Source organism: Staurois parvus, unplaced genomic scaffold (assembly GCF_062004578.1).
Source record: "Staurois parvus isolate SC_StPar_1 unplaced genomic scaffold, SC_StPar_1.0 ptg001316l, whole genome shotgun sequence".
NCBI lineage: Eukaryota > Metazoa > Chordata > Amphibia > Anura > Ranidae > Staurois > Staurois parvus.
In genome coordinates, this window is record NW_028319112.1 from 1,901,607 (window position 1) to 1,921,398 (window position 19,792).

The 19,792-nt window shown below is 39.8% G+C and overlaps 1 protein-coding gene across 3 annotated transcripts in view; it reads left to right on the forward strand.

The window, feature by feature from the left end:
* The window catches only part of ARMH4 (armadillo like helical domain containing 4), a 304,815-nt gene that overhangs the window by 278,370 nt on the left and 6,653 nt on the right, over positions 1-19,792 (forward strand). For all 3 annotated transcript variants that reach the window (XM_089661128.1, XM_089661130.1, XM_089661129.1), the window contains exon 7: positions 15,970-16,104. In XM_089661128.1, coding sequence (XP_089517254.1) covers positions 15,970-16,104 — 135 coding nt within the window. The remainder of the gene's footprint in view (positions 1-15,969; positions 16,105-19,792) is intronic.

Here is a 19,792-nt window from a genome sequence, read left to right on the forward strand (position 1 = left end):
TTATGTAGTGTTATGGAACAGTACAGTTCTTCATGGACGGCCTTAGTGACAGGGTGCTTTGGAAATTTGGGCTATGGAATATATATTTTTTTCCTTTTACATTTAGCTTGGCTTGCATATAGCAGTAGCTCCCCAATCAAATTAATAAAAAAAAAAAAAAGAAACAAAAGTATTTTTTTTTTTTTTTTAGATACACAGAATATAACTGGATACTAACATTTATAGGTAAAGTTGATCCAGGGAATATCCGATTGCCTCTCGGGGGATCAGGAAGGAATTTTTTTCCCTACAGGAACAAATTGGATCATGCTTTGCTGGGTTTTTTTTTGCCTTCCTCTGGATCAACTGTGGGTATAGGATTATAAATATTTTTTTTTTTTAATGGTTGAACTGGATGGACTTTTGTCTTTTTTCAGCCGGACTATGTAACTAGGTAGTTTTAGGAGCAACACTGGCTTTTTCATTAAGCAGTAAAGCCAGACATACACGGGTCGAATTCCGAAAGAATTTTCTTTAAAAATCTTTTCTAAGAATTTTCGTTAGAATTTCGCACCACTAGTGGGCCGATTTTAGTGCGACCATCGAATTTGAGTAATGTTGGAAATTAAAAAAAAAAACGAATGAAATTCTAATAAATGATGGGAGAATCGTGCGGGAAATATAAACAAAAAAGAAATGAGCGACAGCTGCGACCTGGAAAGAAAAGAAAATTCTTGGCCACAAAATTTCTTTTCTTTAGTAACATGAGGTGAAACTGAAGACTTGGTTGGTCGATTTTCGAAATCAATGGTGGCACCATCGGATTACGAAACGCACAAAATTTCTGGTTTTCTAAAGAAAATTTGTTCGGAATTTGACCCATGTATGGCCTGCATAAAAGGACTGACCAGTGCATAGGAATTGGCCAGTGGTTTGCTGAGATTGCAGCTGCTTTCATTGTTATAAAACTGTCCTGGCAGCTTTCTATCACACTCGCAATAAGAATTAAGAGACCAAGATGATAAAGGGAGCACTGGCAAGAACAAAAACTGCTGTTAATGCTTGTGACAGGCCATATCATATATGTAATTTTTAATTTTGCTCATAGTCCCCCTTTATAATTGGAGACCATGTTTACAGCCTAGGAATCACAGTGTGCCTGCATTAATTCAATGAAAATAATTGATATTTTTGCAAGATGTGTTCACGTTAATTGTTACGCAGTATTGTTTGAAACAAATGATAAGCTGCTTTCCAGAAAATATAAATGCCATACATAATTCACAATGATCAGCAAACATAAGACAGAAATAAGACTGACAGAGCAATAATGTAAATGTTCCAATTTGTGGGGAAAAAATCCGCCTATAGCCCATAAAATGAACATTCGAATCTTGAATTATGCGCACTCACAGTCAATGGTCTGTGTAATCATGACAATTTATGATATTGTTTGATCATTGTTTGATCACAGAGTAGCTGTGATGACAGCTGCTGAAACACTGAGACAGAAATATGCATTACACAGTATATTTACTAGAATTAATATATTCTTCTAAGACATAACAGATACTCAAAGCAAAGGTGACCTTTAAGCTCCATCAGCTTGAAAATTCTTTGTCCTAATGGCAAAGTTGAACTCTCCCATAAAACACTTATGTAATAGTGCTTTCAATACATATTTTTTAGTAGATTTTAAAGGCTTGCTTTTTAATAGCCCTGATGCTTCCTGCACATGATCAGCATATTGATGGAATTGTTTCATTTCATTTCATCAGTTAATTTTGCATGTTTTAACAGTGACATCACAGAATGGGAATACTCAATGGTACTAAAACCCTAATGTAATCCAGGTAGCTGCCAACAACAGAACCCAGCAGTCAGAGCCAGATGTGTGGTCACTGTCCACTGAACAGGAACCGTTGTCAGTTGGAGACACTGATTGGCTGGCTCTGCCTATACGTCATCCCTTGATAGTGACCATGTGTCCTGATATTGGCAGCTAAATGGATCCTGGAAAAATTGATAGGTAAATACGAAACAGTTTGGCCTCTTGTATTAGGTTATGGCAGAAAAAAACTTGGTCACAAGAGCAATTAGTGACCAGGATCGGTCCTGTCCATGAACACCTTTGTTTAGACCTGCTTGTCTGACAAGGTGTCTACTGAACTGAATGCACTTGGCACTATGACACTCTCAATACCAACATTATGCACTCTCGTGTGTATATCTATCTACAGTGCCTTGAAAAAGTTTTCATACCCCTTGACATTTTCCACATTTTGTCATGTTACAGCCAAAAACATAAATGTGTTTTATTGGGATTTTATGTGATAGACCAACACAAAGTGGCACATAATTGTGAAGTGGAAGGAAAATGATAAATGGTTTTCAACATTTTTTACAAATGTCTGAAAATTGTGATGTGTATTTGTATTCAGCCCCTCTGAGTCAATACATTGTAGAACCACCTTCCACTGCAATTACAGCTGCAAGTCTTTTTGGGGATGTCTCTACCAGCTTTTGCCCATTCTTCTTTGCAAAATAGCTCAAGCTCTGTCAGATTGGATGGAGACTGTCTGTGAAAAGCAATTTTCAAGTCTTTCCACAGATTCTCAATTGGATTTAGGTCTGGACTTTGGCTAGGCCATTCTAACACAGGAATATGCTTTGATCTAAACCATTCCATTGTAGCTCTGGCTGTATGTTTAGGGTCGTTGTCCTGCTGGAAGGTGAACCTCCACCCCAGTCTCAAGTCTTTTGAAGACTGTAACAGGTTTTCTTCTAAGATTGCTCTGTATTTGGCTCCATCCATCTTCCCATCAACTCTGACCAGCTTCCCTTTCCATGCTGAAGAAAAGCATCCCACAACATGACGCTGCCATCGCCATGTTTTATGTTGGTGATGGTGTTTTCGGTGTGATGTGCAGTGTTAGTGTTCCACCACACATAGCGTTTTGCTTTGAGGCCAAAAAAGTTCAATATTGGTCTCATCTGACCAGAGCACCTTCTTCCACATGTTTGCTGTATCCCCCAAATGGCTTCTCGGAAACTGCAAACGGGACTTCTTATGGCTTTATTTCAACAATGACTAATAGTTGTCCTGTGGACAGATTCTCCATACTCTTTCCAATTTTGGTTGATGGATTGAACAGTGCTCTGTAAGATGTCCAAAGTTGGCATGTTTTTTATAACCTAACCACGCTTTAAAATTATCCACAATTCTATTCTTGACCTGTCTGGTGTGTTCCTTGGCCTTCATGATGTTGTTTGTTCACTAATGTTCTCTACAAACCTCTGAGGGCTTGACAGAACAGCTGTATTTATACTGAGATTAAATTACACATTAAATTAGGTGACTTTTGAAGGCAATTGGTTCCACTAGATTTTAGCTAGGGGTATCAGAGTAAATCCCAATAAAACACATTTACATTTTTGGTTGTAACTCCCTCAAGAGTTGGTTCTGGCCAGCTCAGTGGATTGCTTCAAAAAAGGCCTGGATTATTTCTTAGATACACAGAATATAACTGGATACTAACATTTATAGGTAAAATTGATCCTGGGAATATATGATTGCCTCTCGGGGGATCAGGAAGGAATTTTTTTCCCAGCATGTGCAATTTGGATCATGCTTTTCTGGGAGTTTTTTTGCCTTCCTCTGGATCAACTGTGGGTATAGGATTACAACTTTTTTTTTTTTAATGGTTGAACTGGATGGACTTTTGTCTTTTTTTCAGCCAGAATAACTATGCAACTATGACAAAATGTGGAAAATTTCAAGGGGTATGAATATATATATATATATATATATATATATATATATATATATACATATGTGTGTGTGTGTGTGTATATATATATACAGTGGGGATCGAAAGTTTGGGCACCCCAGCTAAAAATGTGTATTAACATGCATAAAGAAGCCAAGGAAAGATGGAAAAATCTCCAAAAGGCATCAAATTACAGATTAGACATTCTTATAATATGTCAACAAAAGTTAGATTTTATTTCCATCATTTACACTTTCAAAATAACAGAAAATAAAAAAATGGCGTCTGCAAAAGTTTGGGCACCCTGCAGAATTTATAGCATGCACTGCCCCCTTTGCAAAGCTGAGACCTGCCAGTGTCATGGATTGTTCTCAATCATCGTCTGGGAAGACCAGGTGATGTCAATCTCAAAGGTTTTAAATGCCCAGACTCATCTGACCTTGCCCCAACAATCAGCACCATGGGTTCTTCTAAGCAGTTGTCTAGAAAACTGAAACTGAAAATGGTAATGCTCACAAAGCTGGAGAAGGCTATAAGAAGATAGCAAAGCGTTTTCAGATGTCAATATCCTCTGTTCGGAATGTAATTAAGAAATGGCAGTCATCAGGAACAGTGGAAGTTAAAGCAAGATCTGGAAGACCAAGAAAAAAATCAGACAGAACAGCTCGCAGGATTGTGAGAAAAACAATTCAAAACCCACGTTTGACTACACGATCCCTCCAGAAAGATCTGGCAGACACTGGAGTTGTGGTACACTATTCCACTATAAAGAGATACTTGTACAAATATGGTCTTCATGGAAGAGTCATCAGAAGAAAACCTCTTCTACGTCCTCACCACAAAAATCATCGTTTGAACTTTGCAAATGAACATATAGACAAGCCTGATGCATTTTGGAAACAAGTTCTGTGGACCGATGAGGTTAAAATTGAACTTTTTGGCCGGAATGAGCAAAGGTACGTTTGGAGAAGAAGGGGCACAGAATTTAATGAAAAGAACCTCTGTCCACCTGTTAAGCATGGGGTTGGATCAATCATGCTTTGGGGTTGTGTTGCAGCCAGTGGCACAGGGAACATCTCACGAGTAGAAGGAAAAATGGATTCAATAAAATTTCAGCAAATTTTGGATGGTAACTTGATGCCATCTGTGAAAAAGCTGAAGTTAAGGAGAGGATGGCTTCTACAAATGGATAATGATCCTAAACACACCTCGAAATCCACAGGGGATTACATCAAGAGGCGTAAACTGAAGGTTTTGCCATGGCCTTCACAATCTCCTGACCTCAACATAATTGAAAATCTATGGATAGACCTTAAAAGAGCAGTGCGTGACAGACAGCCCAGAAATCTCAAAGAACTGGAAGACTTTTGTAAGGAAGAATGGACAAAGATACCTCAAACAAGAATTGAAAGACTCTTGGCTGGCTACAAAAAGCGTTTACAAGCTGTGATACTTGCCAAAGGGGGCAGTACAAGATATTAACTCTGCAGGGTGCCCAAACTTTTGCAGACGCCATTTTTTGGTTTTCTGTTATTTTGAAAGTGTAAATGATGGAAATAAAATCTAACTTTTGTTGACATATTATAAGAATGTCTAATGTGTAATTTGATGCCTTTTGGAGATTTTTCCATCTTTCCTTGGCTTCTTTATGCACATTAATACAAATTTTTAGCTAGGGTGCCCAAACTTTCGATCCCCACTGTATATCTATCTATCTATATATATGACCTCATCCAGAGAAATTGTTTTTGGACTCAAGAATTTAGGGGAAAAAAGGCCTGATGCTCAATTTGTTAACAAGCTTAGATTCCATTACCCTGGGATCACATACATGCAGTGCGGTATATCACATGTGATTCGCACAGGAACTGCACCACAATCCTGTGCAAATCACATGCGATTTGTGTGCAGTGCGATTGGAGCCATACATTCTGCACGGCTCTAATCGCACCTACACCTTTTTTTAGGTTAACACTAGAATCGGTTCCCATGCGTATTCACAGCTATGCAATCCGATTCTGCACATTGCACCGCATTTTGTGTTAACATACACACCCGCAACGGTTCACATGAACTGGGTGTGATTTTGATGCGGTGTGGAATTCACACTGAAAACGCTGCGCATTACGCACCGCATCAGTGTGAACCCGGGCTTAATGTTTAATAAGAACTTTTTTTTTCCATATTTTTCTGATGCCAAAAATTTGGGGCATTCAGTTTTGCCATATGTGGTTTCACAGTATTATCACTATGTGTATTCTTGTCATAGTATTTGGTGCCATGATAAAGTAGCATTTATCCCTGCAATAGTGTATGTATCACAGTCAGGTTCATGTCACATGGGCAGTTTTTTTTGCAGCAATTACCCCCCATTTTGTTACGGCAATTTGTCGCCAAGAATATCATCATGATTGCTAGCTTCAAACCGCTGTTGCCTGCTAGCATTAGCATATTATAGCAGTGATTAATGGCTAAAAAAATCTCCCATGCTTTATCAGCCTCAGTGTATGTGTTCAGCGCAAAATACCACCAAATCAATTGTCATTGATCTAAAACTAACATACCAGAAATCAGATGCCATTGGCAGCTATCACGTTTGGGGCTGCAGGAGTATACGAAGAAGGAACATACAAAGAAATCCTAAGCGTGATTTTTTTATTTTTCGATTACAGGTTGTCTACCTTCCCTCCCTTTCAATAAATCATCGTGGTTACTTGCACATGTTCCCCACCACTGTTCTCTCCAGGGAATCTCTATAGAAATCATTATTTTTCTGACTACAAGCTTGCGGACAAAATTTAACCATGCTTTAAAGGCATCAAGGTATACTTTAAAAGGAGCCCTTAATTTTTGCACATTTTGAATTTGAATTTTTTAAGTTTACAAATTTAGAAACTTCTGTTTGATATAATTTTTTATAATTTTGTAGAATCTTTATTTTACAAATAAATAGTTAAAGTTTAATTCCAGGCAAACAGATAAATACACAGAAAAAATACATATACAGTTGTGCTCATAAGTTTGCATACCCTGTCAGAAATCGTGAAAATTTGGCATTGCTATTGAAAATATGACTGATCATGCCAAAAAACTGTCTTTTTTTAAGAATAGTGATCATATGAAGCCATTTATTATCACATAGTTGTTTGGCTCCTTTTTAAAATCATAATGATATCATAAATCACCCAAATGGCCATGATCAAACGTTTTCTATACCCTGGAATGTTTGGTCTTGGTACAGACACACAAGATGACACACACGGGTTAAATGACAATTAAAGGTTAGTTTCCCACATCTGTGGCTTTTTAAATTTCAATTAGTGTCTGTGTATAAATAGTCAATTAGCTTGTTTCACACTAGATACTGAGCCATGGGAGAAGAATTGTCAAAAGACCTGCACAACAAGCTAATGAAACTTTATAAAGATGGAATATATAAAGAATATAAAAATATATCCAAAGCCTTCAATATGCCAGTCAGTAATGTTCAATCACCTATTAAGAAGTGGGAAATTCAAGGATCTATTTATACCAAACCAAGGTCAGTAGACGAAGAAAGATTGCAGCCATAACTGCCAGAAAAATTGTTTGAGATACAAAGGAAAGCTCACAGGTAACTTCAGGAGAAAAACAACGATGCTTGCCAGAAAGAAGCCTTTACTGTACCAGTGCCACAAAAAAGCCCGGTTACCATACACCCGGAAACACCTTGAAATGCTTCACGGCTTCTGGCACACTGTAATCTGGAGTGACAAGACCAAAACAGAACTTTATGCTCACAACCAATAAGCGCTATGTTTGGAGAGGGGTCAATAAGGACTATAGTGACAAGAATACCATCCCTACTATGAAGCATGGACTCTTGTAACAGTTGATGGCAAGATAAATGCAGCGGCACAACAGTGACCCTAAGCACAAGCTTAAGTTGACCCTCCAGTTGCTAGAGCAAGAAAAAGGAGAAGGTTCTGGAGTAGCTATCACAGTCTTTTGACCTTAATATCGTCGAGTCACTCTGGAGAGATCTCAAACGTGCATTTTATGCAACACAACCAAAGACTTTACATGACCTGGAGGCATTTTGCCAAGAAGAATGGGTAGCTATACCACCTGCAAGAATGTGGGACCTCAAAGAGAACTATTACAAAAGACTGTACGCTGTTATTGATGCTAAAAGGGGGCAATACACAGTATTAAGAACTAAGGGTATGCAAACTTTTGAATGGGTCATTTCATTTGTTTATTTGTTGCCATGTTTTGCTTTATGATTGTGCCATTTTATTATAACCTACAGTTGAATATGAATCTCATAATAATTTAAAGAAATGTGTTTTGCCTGCTCACTCATGTTTTTTTTAAAATGGTACATAGTATTACTGATTTCCCAGGGGTATACAAACTTTTGAGCACAGCTGTCTGGTTGCTGCCAAATGCCTGTAATCCTGCCTTTTCATTCCTGAGATTTAAAAATCCCTGGTACAACTAGGTTTTGTCCCAGCACCCACTCTGTGACTGCACAGCGAATGGAGACATATCTCACTGATGAACATATCTCACTGATGAACTGTTGGCACAAAGGCATTGCAGCATAACTGATTGGCTCATTATACTGCTTTTCCCTCTAACAGTCTGAGCTCTGCTATACAGGGGCTGGTGCCAAGGCACATTTAAGTTTCTGGTTTTTGGTTTCTTTGAAAAAAACAAAACAAAAAAAAAAACACATTCTTTATTTAATAAGATGTTCTATGATCTGACTGAAGTTTAGCTGTATTACAGGGTTCTTATGTGTCACTTGATTTTGAGAGTTTTTTTCAGATAGGAAAACTTGTAGTCCTGAATATAATACATAAGATGCACGGAAAAGACTGTACATTCCCTTTAAAACCTAATCCTGTATATGGATTGCGAATAATTGCAGGCTATGACAGCAGGTCCCTGTAGTTTTAGCCTTCAGTTCCCTGTGTTGACTGTGGCAGCCTCCACTTGCTATTGTGACATTTCTGCAGCAAAGTTGATATGCTTTGGGCTTATGTTTGTAGTTGTGCTCTATCTGGCCTTTATTTTTATTTTATTCTATTTGTATTTAATCTCTTATTTCTGCTTCATTGAGAATGCAACCATGAGGGCTCTACTTATATAAGGATAACATTCCATAAGAAGCAAGAAACAGGAAACGTGGGAGTATATAATGGTGGAGGGTTGAAGATAGGGAAGGAATAAGGAGAACAACCATTGGATTGGAGAAAAAGAGAAAAAAGTACAATTGAGCATATTGAATATTTGTAATTAAGACCAATAAGTTGAAGGTACAAACTGATGAGGGCTAAGGGCAATCATCAAACAGTGGACTTGCTAGGACATTACTAAGTGGGCTAAACAGGTTAGGAAGAATGAGATTGTCTACAGGATATGTGACTGGAGTTTGTTCATTGGTTTTTGAGGAATTTTCACTTTGGTGGTGTTTCCAAGATGCCCAAATCTTGTAAAATGTGTCTTATTTGTCTCTCTGAGAGCAACACCAGTGCTTGGCCTCCTTAACGATATTAGCCCTGCCAATCCATTCAGCAATGGTAGGTGGCTGGGGTCTCTTCCATAGGGTAGCATTAGGAGTATGTGGTAATATACATTTCTTATAAAAAAGTTATAGGCCAAGATGTGTTATGGAGTAGGTACTCTGAGACAGTGAGGGGTTGTCTGGGTGAGGAATGTCTAGAAGTTGCATTATATGTGCATTTATCCTGGTCCAAAACTGGGTGAGAACAGGACAGTCCCACCAAATATGTAAGAAGGTGCCTTTTTTGGCCACAACCTCTCCAGCAGAGGTCTGATGTATGTGGGTACATATTTTTAAGTTTAGTAGAGAATTGATACCATCAGAACATTCATTTATTACAGGATTCTTTGTTAGTTGTTGCATTAATAGAAGATATCTGAGACTGTTGGAGTATCTTGTCCGTATGGGGAAAGAAGGTACATAGAAGTTCTTGCTTCCATTCCATAAAGCAGAACTTTGCCCATAACAACTTGATAAAAAATATTTTTTAGCAAGAAACACACATTCCACATGAAATAATTATGCTACCAAAATTAGTGTGTGCTGTAGATTGCCTCCAGCAGTGCTCTTGTTTCTTCTTGCTGGAGACTTCCATTTTGCTGAAGCCCAAAGCCCCTGAGCAGCAGAAAATCTTTAGGCTCTCAGCAGATCGGTCTCTAGTGGTTCTGATTTTTGGCACTTATTTTTATGTTTTGCATAGCTATATCTGCAAAAGGGGCTTAGCTTTGAGAAAGGGGGTGTACCCCTGAAATACATCTGTTTGCCAGTACATTGGTGTGTGGTTGCAGAACGTGTATCATGCACTACATGACATCTTCTGGTTTACATGCGCTTACTTGTACTTTTGCGAGTATCTACTTTTATTGATTTCACATCTTTCCACAAAATTTTTGGTAATACCCTAGTTGCCTGTGCCTTCTCCGTTTGTACTTTTTGTAGCTTTACATTGGATTCCTCTACCTGAATTCACCAAGCCTTGCAGATGTGCCTGTTAAGTCAGATTACTTTGTGGAGGACCTCTGAGCATTGGGAGTGACTGCTTTTTCTGCAAAAGGGGCGAGCCTGCGGTCGTCTAGAGGACTTAATTTTCAGAATAAAGTTTCACTTTAAGATAATACATTTCAGATTCTGAAGAAGAATTTGCAACAATTTATACATGCACATGTTTTTGTAGGTAAAAAAAAATGTGCATTTATTATTTTTTGTTACAGGAGTCTGTAAAGCATTGCACCAGCGATCAGTAGATCTCTGGTGCTATGCAGGTCTCCTGCAGACCTGTCAGTATATTTGCTTGGCCGTACAGCATGTACAGGCAAGCAGATATATGGACAGGTATAATGAATGAACTACCACAGCGCTCCACAGCACTGCGGTAGTTCATTGAGAACTACAAGCTGACAGCTGCTAAGGCTGGTGGGACTTGTAGTTCATTCATTCTCACAACCCCCCATGGCTGCGCTATTTTTAAACAGTGACAGCTTGGGCAGGGAACTTCCCCCAGTACTGCTGTCACGTGGGGGGGGGATCGGACAGTGGTTGCAGCATTGGGAACATGCTACATGTTCCACCCTAAAAACAGGTGGGACATGCAATATGTTCCCAAAAGTGGACTTATCCTTTAATGGATCTCATGGGTGGCAGAGTTTCGGTAGCTAAATTGAGAAGTATGTCCCCAATATTCCACTGAAAATGATCCAAGCCTCTGTCTCAGGTCATTCAGGGACTGAAATTTGAAACAAAGGGCCTCTCCGTCTATGTTTCAGGCCTTTATTTGATTGCTAAATTTTAATTCTGTTCAGCTAGAATCATATAACTGCATGTCATTATGTTATTACTCATTGCAATATTACCATATTATGATTATAAAGTATAAAAGTGTATATTTGGCTTCATCTATGCAACTTAACAGTGCTGGGCTTATATGATAAAGCAAGAAATGAATGCAGTAACCCATAGCAGCCAGTCAGCAAGTATCTTTTTGTTGCTGTGTGATCTATAGTTGTTTGATCTGTCTGAAGTCTGGATTCAGTTTTAGTGAGCTCAAAATTCATATAATGGATTCAAACTCCATCAAAGATGCTTTCAAACTGTTGTCAGAATCAAACAACACATATCTGGGTGGTTTCATCCCCAAAAGGAATCTCATGGTAGAAAAATGAGAACTGTTATTGCTGACTTGTTTTGAAGGTGTATACTCTGGAGATGTTGTCCCTATCCTTGCTTCACTGCTTGGGGAGCTGCTAGCCAGGAATCATAATCTCCATAATAGGTATTGGGAGGCATGATATGTACATGGTTGTTGTAGGCCAGTGACTCACTGGCATTAAAAAAAAAAAGGTGCCCTGTAGCATACACTCATCAAAAATAATTCAGTAATAGCTGCTCTCATTATTTTGTCTTTACAGGTGCAATATGCAAAAGTGATAAATGGCTACATTATATTTCTTTATGCACAGGCCCCCTTTTAAAAAGTGGAATAGAAGGAAATGCAATGTGTGTGGACGGGGAATTAATTATGGAAAGTCATTGCATCCTCTTGCCTCACCTTGATGCCAGCTCTTAGGCCAATGACAAAAGGTAGATGGCCTGTTTTGGCTGTGTCTACTCATGAGGGTCTTCAAACAAGAAAACAGGAGTGCGGGATCCTCCGCATGAGAGTAATCATTTATTGAAATAACAAAATAGCACACTTACAGTTAAATTTGTTGAATATCTGCATAGGTGGTAGGGAACACCATGGTGGAGACAAACCAAGGCCGTATGCAGGAAATAGCAACTCCAGATCCCCTGGACGGCATCACAGGGGCCCGCTATGACAGATGTCAAAAAGCCGCCAATAAACAATGTCCAGTGCTGCCTAATGCCTCGTGGTGACCTCTATGTGCTGGTGGAAAGAAGGTGGTGGTAACGTGTTTCGAAGGACAACCCTTCTTTCTCAAACCTGCCCCTAAAGGTAACAACTGGACAAAAGATTGGACCGTTTCCTGTACAAAGCCTTGCATTGTCCCCACTTGGTGTTTCCTACCACCCATGCTGATATTGAAGAATTTTAACTGTAAGTGTGCAATTTTATTCTATCAATAAATGATTACAGTCATGCTAATGAGGATCTTGCGCTCCTGGTTTCTTGTTGCTTGAGCTGCTTTGGATCATCCCGGATCTCCTCTAGAAGCTGCAGGATCCTCTTGTTATATAGCCCCGGTCCATCTTCTTGATTGGGTTGGAATTGAACTTCATTGATACTACTGGCATTGGACATTGAAAGTTGGGACTTGTAGTGCGCTCTGCTGGTTTGTGTATTTACTTTCATGAGTGTCTTGGATCTCACAAGAATCCCAGTGGGGATGAGGGGGTTACACCCTGCTAATTGCACCCTAATTAGAGAAATTTGTTTTGTGATCAGGGCAGAGATGCACATACCAATTATTAGGACTGTTTTTTTTTTTTTCCAGACACATGCATAGTGTAGAAAACAGGTGGAACACACACCCCTGAGCAGAACCTTAAAGAAATAAGACGACTTTAAAATTGTTGTAGCAAACAAATACATTAGGAGTATGAGGACTGTCATTTCTAATCTTTTGAAAATGCTGTTGGTCTGTATTCTCCAACCTCCATGCTGAGAACAAATGCAGCAAATTAGCTCATGATTAGTGTTCAGAAAGTATTGGAGCCTTTGGATCAGCATGACAGCAGGGCAATTAGCAAATACAATGTAAAGGTCTGCATCAGTAGCCTGCATATTTTCTTAGTACAGATTTCATATATTAACATATGGCAAAGAGCAGTGCTCTGTTGTAACTCAGAAAAAACAATCAGCTTTTAGTATTTTGGTGTCTTAAGATAGAGACATAAGGAAATATGTGAAAATCTGTCCCACTGGTGGCCTTGACTGATCTGGTCCTGCTGTTCATTTAGGCCTCATGCCCACAGGGTTTATAAACTGCCTCTTTTACAGGCATTGGCAGGTTTTTTCTTCAGCCTGTAAAAGCACCTGCCCATGCACACATTTGCAGACATATTAGAAGAGGAGTATTTACAGGTTGAAAAATAAAACATCACCAGAGCATTCAGAAGAGGAGCTTTAGAGCAGAAAAAACCACTTGATGGCCCTAAATGTGTTTAAACACTCTTAAACACTGGAAGCGTTTAGTGCTTGAACATTCATTCCAGTGATCAGAATAAATTAATATTCTGGCTAATGAAATCCATTAACTCTCAAACCCTTGATGCATCTAAGTGCATGTGCAATACAAGGAATGTTTTTTCTGCATCTTTTTCCTACCAGGAGTAAAAAGCATTCAGAGATGAAACTCTAATGCCCTGTGTGCATGAGGCCTTAACTAGAAAAGGGTCTATTGGTAATCTACAATTTTTAAATGCATGAAATTAGGTGCTACTACCTCCCAGTGTTATAGTGCAGCTTTATCAGCGGTGCTCTGGCAGAGGTAGCTGACTCTTCAGCCACATGATCCATATAAGCAAAGAAAATCCGGCACTCTGTTGTATACTTTGCAGTCTTGTGTTTGTTGGTGAGTAACAGATGACAGCCACCAATGTTAATGCGTTTCAGCCAAACTGGCCTTATTCATGACCATGGTTATGAATAAGGCCAGTTTGTCTGAAACCTGTTGACATTGGTGGCTGTCATCTGTTACCCACCAATAGACACAAGATTGCAGAGTATACACTAGAGTGCCGGTTTTTCTTTGCTTATACAAATCTACAATTTTACAATATTTTTTTTTTTTAAAGCTGAACTCTGGCCAAGGACATTTTGTGTCCATTTGCACTCTATAAATAAATGAACCCAAATGAAGTATGGATAATGTGTGGACGTGCTGCATTATGTAATACTGTTGCTTTCACCCCCCAGCCTGTACAGTACAGTCAGTACTGAGCATCCCATGCTGGAACCTACAGTCTTGACTGGAGTACGTAGATCATTGCAGGCTGCTTGTTCTGCAGCTCATCCATCCCGAAAACATCTTGAATCCTTCTGAGTGGATGCAAGTGAATGGATGAGATACAGATCTCTTCAGCCTGGATCCATATTCCCTCTCTTCCAGGTCCTGCTAAGTGAACAAAGACGGTTGGGTGCTCAGCACAGGTGCCATTCAGAGAATGTTTTTAGTTTCTCAATAAATGCAAAGTGTTTTCTTGTTCAAACTTTTTATTGAATTTTCAATCCAGTAACAAATGCAGGACATTCAAATATATGTACAGAAAAAAAGGCGGGGGGGGGGGCACGGGTTGCCCCCAGGCAAGAAGGAGAATGTCATACAAAAACACATCTGGGAACTGTAAGGAAACAATAGGATATAATACAATGCGAGAGGAGGTAAAACAAAGTATGATCTAAATATGGAAAGCTGCTCCCAAGAACTACACATAGGTTCCATGTAAGACAAAGGAAAAAGAAAGCAAAGACAGGTACAGGTAGGAGAGGGGAAGGGATGTGTGACTTCTAGAAGAGAAAAGGTCATCTCAGGACCATGCTAATGTATGGATTAGCCCACAGAACAAGCATACGATGTGGCTAGGGGATGTTAAGGGAGGAGCAGCGAATCATCAAAATTGGAAAGTGTTTTCTTATCATATAATGTTGCCATCCATTCTCTTCCCTCATCCAATCAGAAAGTACTGTATGCTCATTGAGAAAATGCAAAGTGTTCTCTGAATGGTGCCCCTACGGAGCTAGCGGCCTCCTGAGTTAACAATGCAGCAGGCACGGGACTCTGAAACTAGTGGAGACCACTGTAGTAGCAATGTCCGTTACAGTGATTCCCAGCTTCCAGGGGGATCCCATGGCTATGGCACAAACTTAATTACATTGGTCCAAGCTGGAACAAAGTAACTATGTAAAAATCACAATACCTAAACTTCAGCTTTACCTACTTTTTATATAAGAAACCACTTGAAAAATGAATTTGTGAAGGGTTGATATGGATAAATGACAGAACATGAACTCATGAAGGGATCCTTTTAATAAATGACAGAATTATGTTATTTACCCAGTAAGACGGCATTCTTAATGGGCTCATTAACCATAGTGATTGACAAGGAGAGAGGAGTTCCACAATGTCTGTTCTAGGACAAAGGACTCCTGTGGTTATCTGGTTCAGAGGGAGGGCTGGAGACTCCAGGGGCTTTGGGGTGTGAGTGATAAGGATTGTAAAAGACCCCTAACTAGGTTGAAAAATGTCATATTGCTCAGCAGAATATCAGATACTCTGCATGATGCAGATGTGTCCTCAGCACAGGTAAATCAGGTCTGTCATCTCACTCAAGAACATGATACACAATTGATTTTATAGGTTTATTTGCACTCCACGGTGCATTGCACCATATTGTGAACAAAAAGATAATTTTTTTAGCGTGATTTTCAATCTTGATTATTCCTGATAACCGGTGTGATTAAGATAAGGAAGGGTTGTCTTTAGATTTGATCAGGATCACCCACTGTAGAGCACCTGCATGTCAGCTGCTGATAAGCAAGAATTCTGGTAATTCATCAATGTCCTGCACTATGCAGATGGCACAACAGATATTGCTGCATTGGAGGTGTGGAATGCATTGCTGTTCTGCTCACTAGGTTTACTAGGATTGTTAGCACTTTACAGATAAGAAGAGAATCCTGAATATTTATATCTTTTGTTTGCCATGCAGGCCGGGTACATGTCTGGGATGCTGGTACCGGTGGGAGTTGGCATAGCTGGAGCACTTCTTATCCTCGGAGCTCTGTACAGCATAAAGATTATGAATCGCCGCAGGAGAAATGGCTTCAAACGACATAAAAGAAAGGTAAGAGGCAGCTTGTGCTATTCATTCATCATTAAGTTTAGTCTTGTCTCTTTCTCACCTTGACAAATTAAGACCTTTTTACTACAAACTCATAGTCAAATGTTCAACTAGCCCAGGAGAAGCTAAAGCTCACCACACACATTACAACTTGGTTGTACAATCCCCATACACTATACAACCGTTATACATTATTTAGGTCCACCATTAACTCTGTAGTGTGAGCAGCTACTAGATACAAATATAAAATATTGCTTGGGTTTTTCCTCATTATATAGTTTTGGTAAATTTAAAGCTGACTGTACAAAGATTTTAGCATGCTTGATGACTCTTCACAACACCTGTCACCTCACTGTAGATATGATGTTGCAAAGGAGGGGGGTTATAAATGCTTGGCAGTATGCTTATTGGTTTCAGTTCAGGTTTCGATGTCTTTCAAACCCAACGCCAGCATTTTTTGTCTGTTCTTGGATTGTGGTGTTTTTGGGGGTGAGCTAGAACATCTTAGATTTTTAAGTGGTGGCTTTGTCCCTGTTGAGATTTTTTCCTCACTTCCTAATGGAGAAAGTACTGGGAAATCTTCCTAGGGGCCAAGACAGCCACAAAAATGTAAATTTTTAGAAGGGGAGAAAGGTTAGAACCTCTAGCAGGTTTTTATTGCTGTCTAAGCCTTCCTGTCGTGGTGACTCCCCTTCCTCTCCGTCACCTTGCCCAGGGGCGGACTGACAACTCATGGGGCCCCCGGGCAATAGGGGATCATGGGGCCCCTGTGTCCTTGCCCAAACTCAAAAAAGCCTATGAAAAAGGTACCAGGGGCATCTCATGGGGCCCCCTACTGACCCTGGGCCCTCGGGCAGTGCCCGAGTTTCCAAATGGTCAGTCCGCCCCTGAGTCCTTGCCCATTCATGGTGAAGTTGCAATGTTTTGCGAAGGTGCCCCCGACCCCTGATATTCAGCTTGCTAGCACTCCCTCCTTCCTCTGTTAGAGTCAGCACTAAAATCCCCAATGCTGGCCCTGATCATTTCCTATGAACCCTCAACAAGGTTCAATAAAAACGTACCTGGCCCGTTTTTGGGTAGCGCACCACAACACGTGCATTTATAGCTACAGAAAAAGGTTGATTTACTTAATGGAATTGAGAATGTTCTCATGATAAATTGTGTGAAGAATAACTTTTTTCCATCAGAACAAAATAAAATCCCTGTTCTCCAGATTCATTTGCACATGATTGGATAATTAAAGAGTGAGCATTCTCAATTTATTGTGTGAGCACTCCTTTAGTAAAGGCTCATTCACACCAGTGGGAGATGCTACCACCATTTTGAAAATGATTTGCTTTGGATTGTTATTTCAGAGGCTGTTAACAGCTCTTTTATAGACATTTGGGAGATGATACTGCCACCTCTGCACTCCTGTTTTTTGATCACCAGGGGGATTTTTTTCTATCCCAATTAGGATTTCACATTGAACTACCTTGCTGAAACCGCCATAGCAGCTTTTGGCACATTGAACTACCTTGATGCAACCGCCATAGCAACTTTTTTTTCAGTGGGAGAGTTTGACAGGTCACGTTAGAATTACTTATCTTGAAGCATCACGACCATGGCAATGTAAACAGGTCTTAACCATCACCATGTTTACATCCATGTAAATTTTGCCTCTGTGTTGTGGTGTGTTGAAGGGTCAGGTGAGTTTTTCTTTTACTTTGACTTGCGTTGGCGGGCATAATACAAATTAATGGGATGCTCCTCAAAACACATCTACAATGTGCATTATAAACCCACACACACATAGATGTGATTCCACCTTAGAGTTTTAAGCCTTTGCGGCTCTCAGCTTGTGGTTCTGAATGAACTACTATGGTGCTGTTGAGTCCTGTGGTAGTTTGTTGATTCTTTCTGTGCATATCAAACTGCCTGCCCATACAATATGCGGGCAGACAGCTTACACTGACAGTCTATAGAAGCTCAGCCCCCGACCACCACCACCTGCAATGCAACCTATTGGAACATGTCACAGGTACCAGGAGACTGGGGGACTATTCAGAAAGTGCAGTGCGTCTTGTGCATGCGCAGTGGGGAGCTGTCTGTGAGTCAGCAGAAAGTCACAGCTAGCTTTCCATAGTCAATGGGTGAAGATCACACTGGATCCCTGGGCTGTAAAGTGACTTTTATTATAAGTCAGCAGCTGTAGTATTTGTAGCTGCTGATTTTTTTTTTTTTACAAGACCAGAGCTCTGACCTTGTTTTTGCATCATTCAAGTTGGGCCAGGAAAGATGATTTTTAGAATAAATGATTACAAGAAGACCATTAGGGGCTACGAGAGTCACTCCCCTTTTTGAGGATCCATAAATTAAAACCTAAATATGGTTATAAAAAAAATCAGCACAAGGTACACTACTTACCATCACTGTGATGTTTTGCTTGTGCTGCTAGCTCCTGGTTTCCTTGAAATCTTCCTCCAATTCCTTCTCCATCCCTGCTGCCCCTAATCTTTTGGTGGGGTGGGGGTTAATAGACCTGAGAGCACTGTGACAGACACTCATCAAGAGTGCCGGCTATGCCTACCTATTCTGCTTAGCTTCTCCACTTACAGAAGCCTATGCTACAGCTTCTATGAATGAAGGACGGGTGGATGAATTAAAGGTCCGCCACCTTTATTTAGATATCCTGTTTCATTCATAAACATTGTATTTCTGACTTCTATGAATGGAGGAACTGGGCGGAAAGGGCAGGCATAGTTGGGCTTTCTTGATGAGTGCATATGACAGCTCCCTCAGTTCTATTAACCTCCACTGCACTGTAAGATTATGGTGAGGAGGAAGATTTCAAGGAATCCAGAAGTCAATGACTCAAGGGATGCATCACATTGATGGCAAGTAATGTCGCTTGTGCTGTTTGTTTGTTGTTGTTTTTTTTAAACTAAACTCAGGCCAACATATAACAATAAAATAGGTGCAGCGCTAAAACAAGATAAAATGCATAGTAAAGTGATCATCAATTTCATAACCACCTAAATAAATACATATAAATATAAAGTGCAAAATATATCACCACATGGTGATAATAATGGTGATAAATTGTCGCGAGGATCCTTTCAAGATCACAATCAGCGTGTATGGGTCCAGGGGTGACAGATGAAGTGACTGAATAAGAAAAATGCGCACTCACCAGAAGTGCGCTATAAACACACATTTGAGATTAATCCTGTCTCATCAGGTTTAATCAGGTCATCTGCTCCCAGGTACGGCCAGGTTCCTATACACCATTGGGTCCTTAGGCAGGTGTCACAGCATCTGGTCACATCTGTGTAAGACTCTCTGGGGTCCCTTAGTGTGTATCACCGCGTCGGGTCACCTCTAAGATAGGCTCTGCGAATGACGGCACTCACAAGGAGAGCCCAATGAAGGACACCACATAGGGTGATAATGCATAAAGGGATGACAAAACAGGTGTATAAAATGGTAAAGGACACTGATCATGGTCAGTATCACCATTATTATCACCATGTGGTGATATATTTTGCACTTTATATTTATATGTATTTATTTAGGTGGTTATGAAATTGATGATCACTTTGCACTTTACTATGCATTTTATCTTGTTTTAGCGCTGCACCTATTTTATTGTTTTCATTGGAAGGTTGTTTTTGGTTGCCTTTTGGTGTTCCAGCAGCTATTTCTGGAGGTA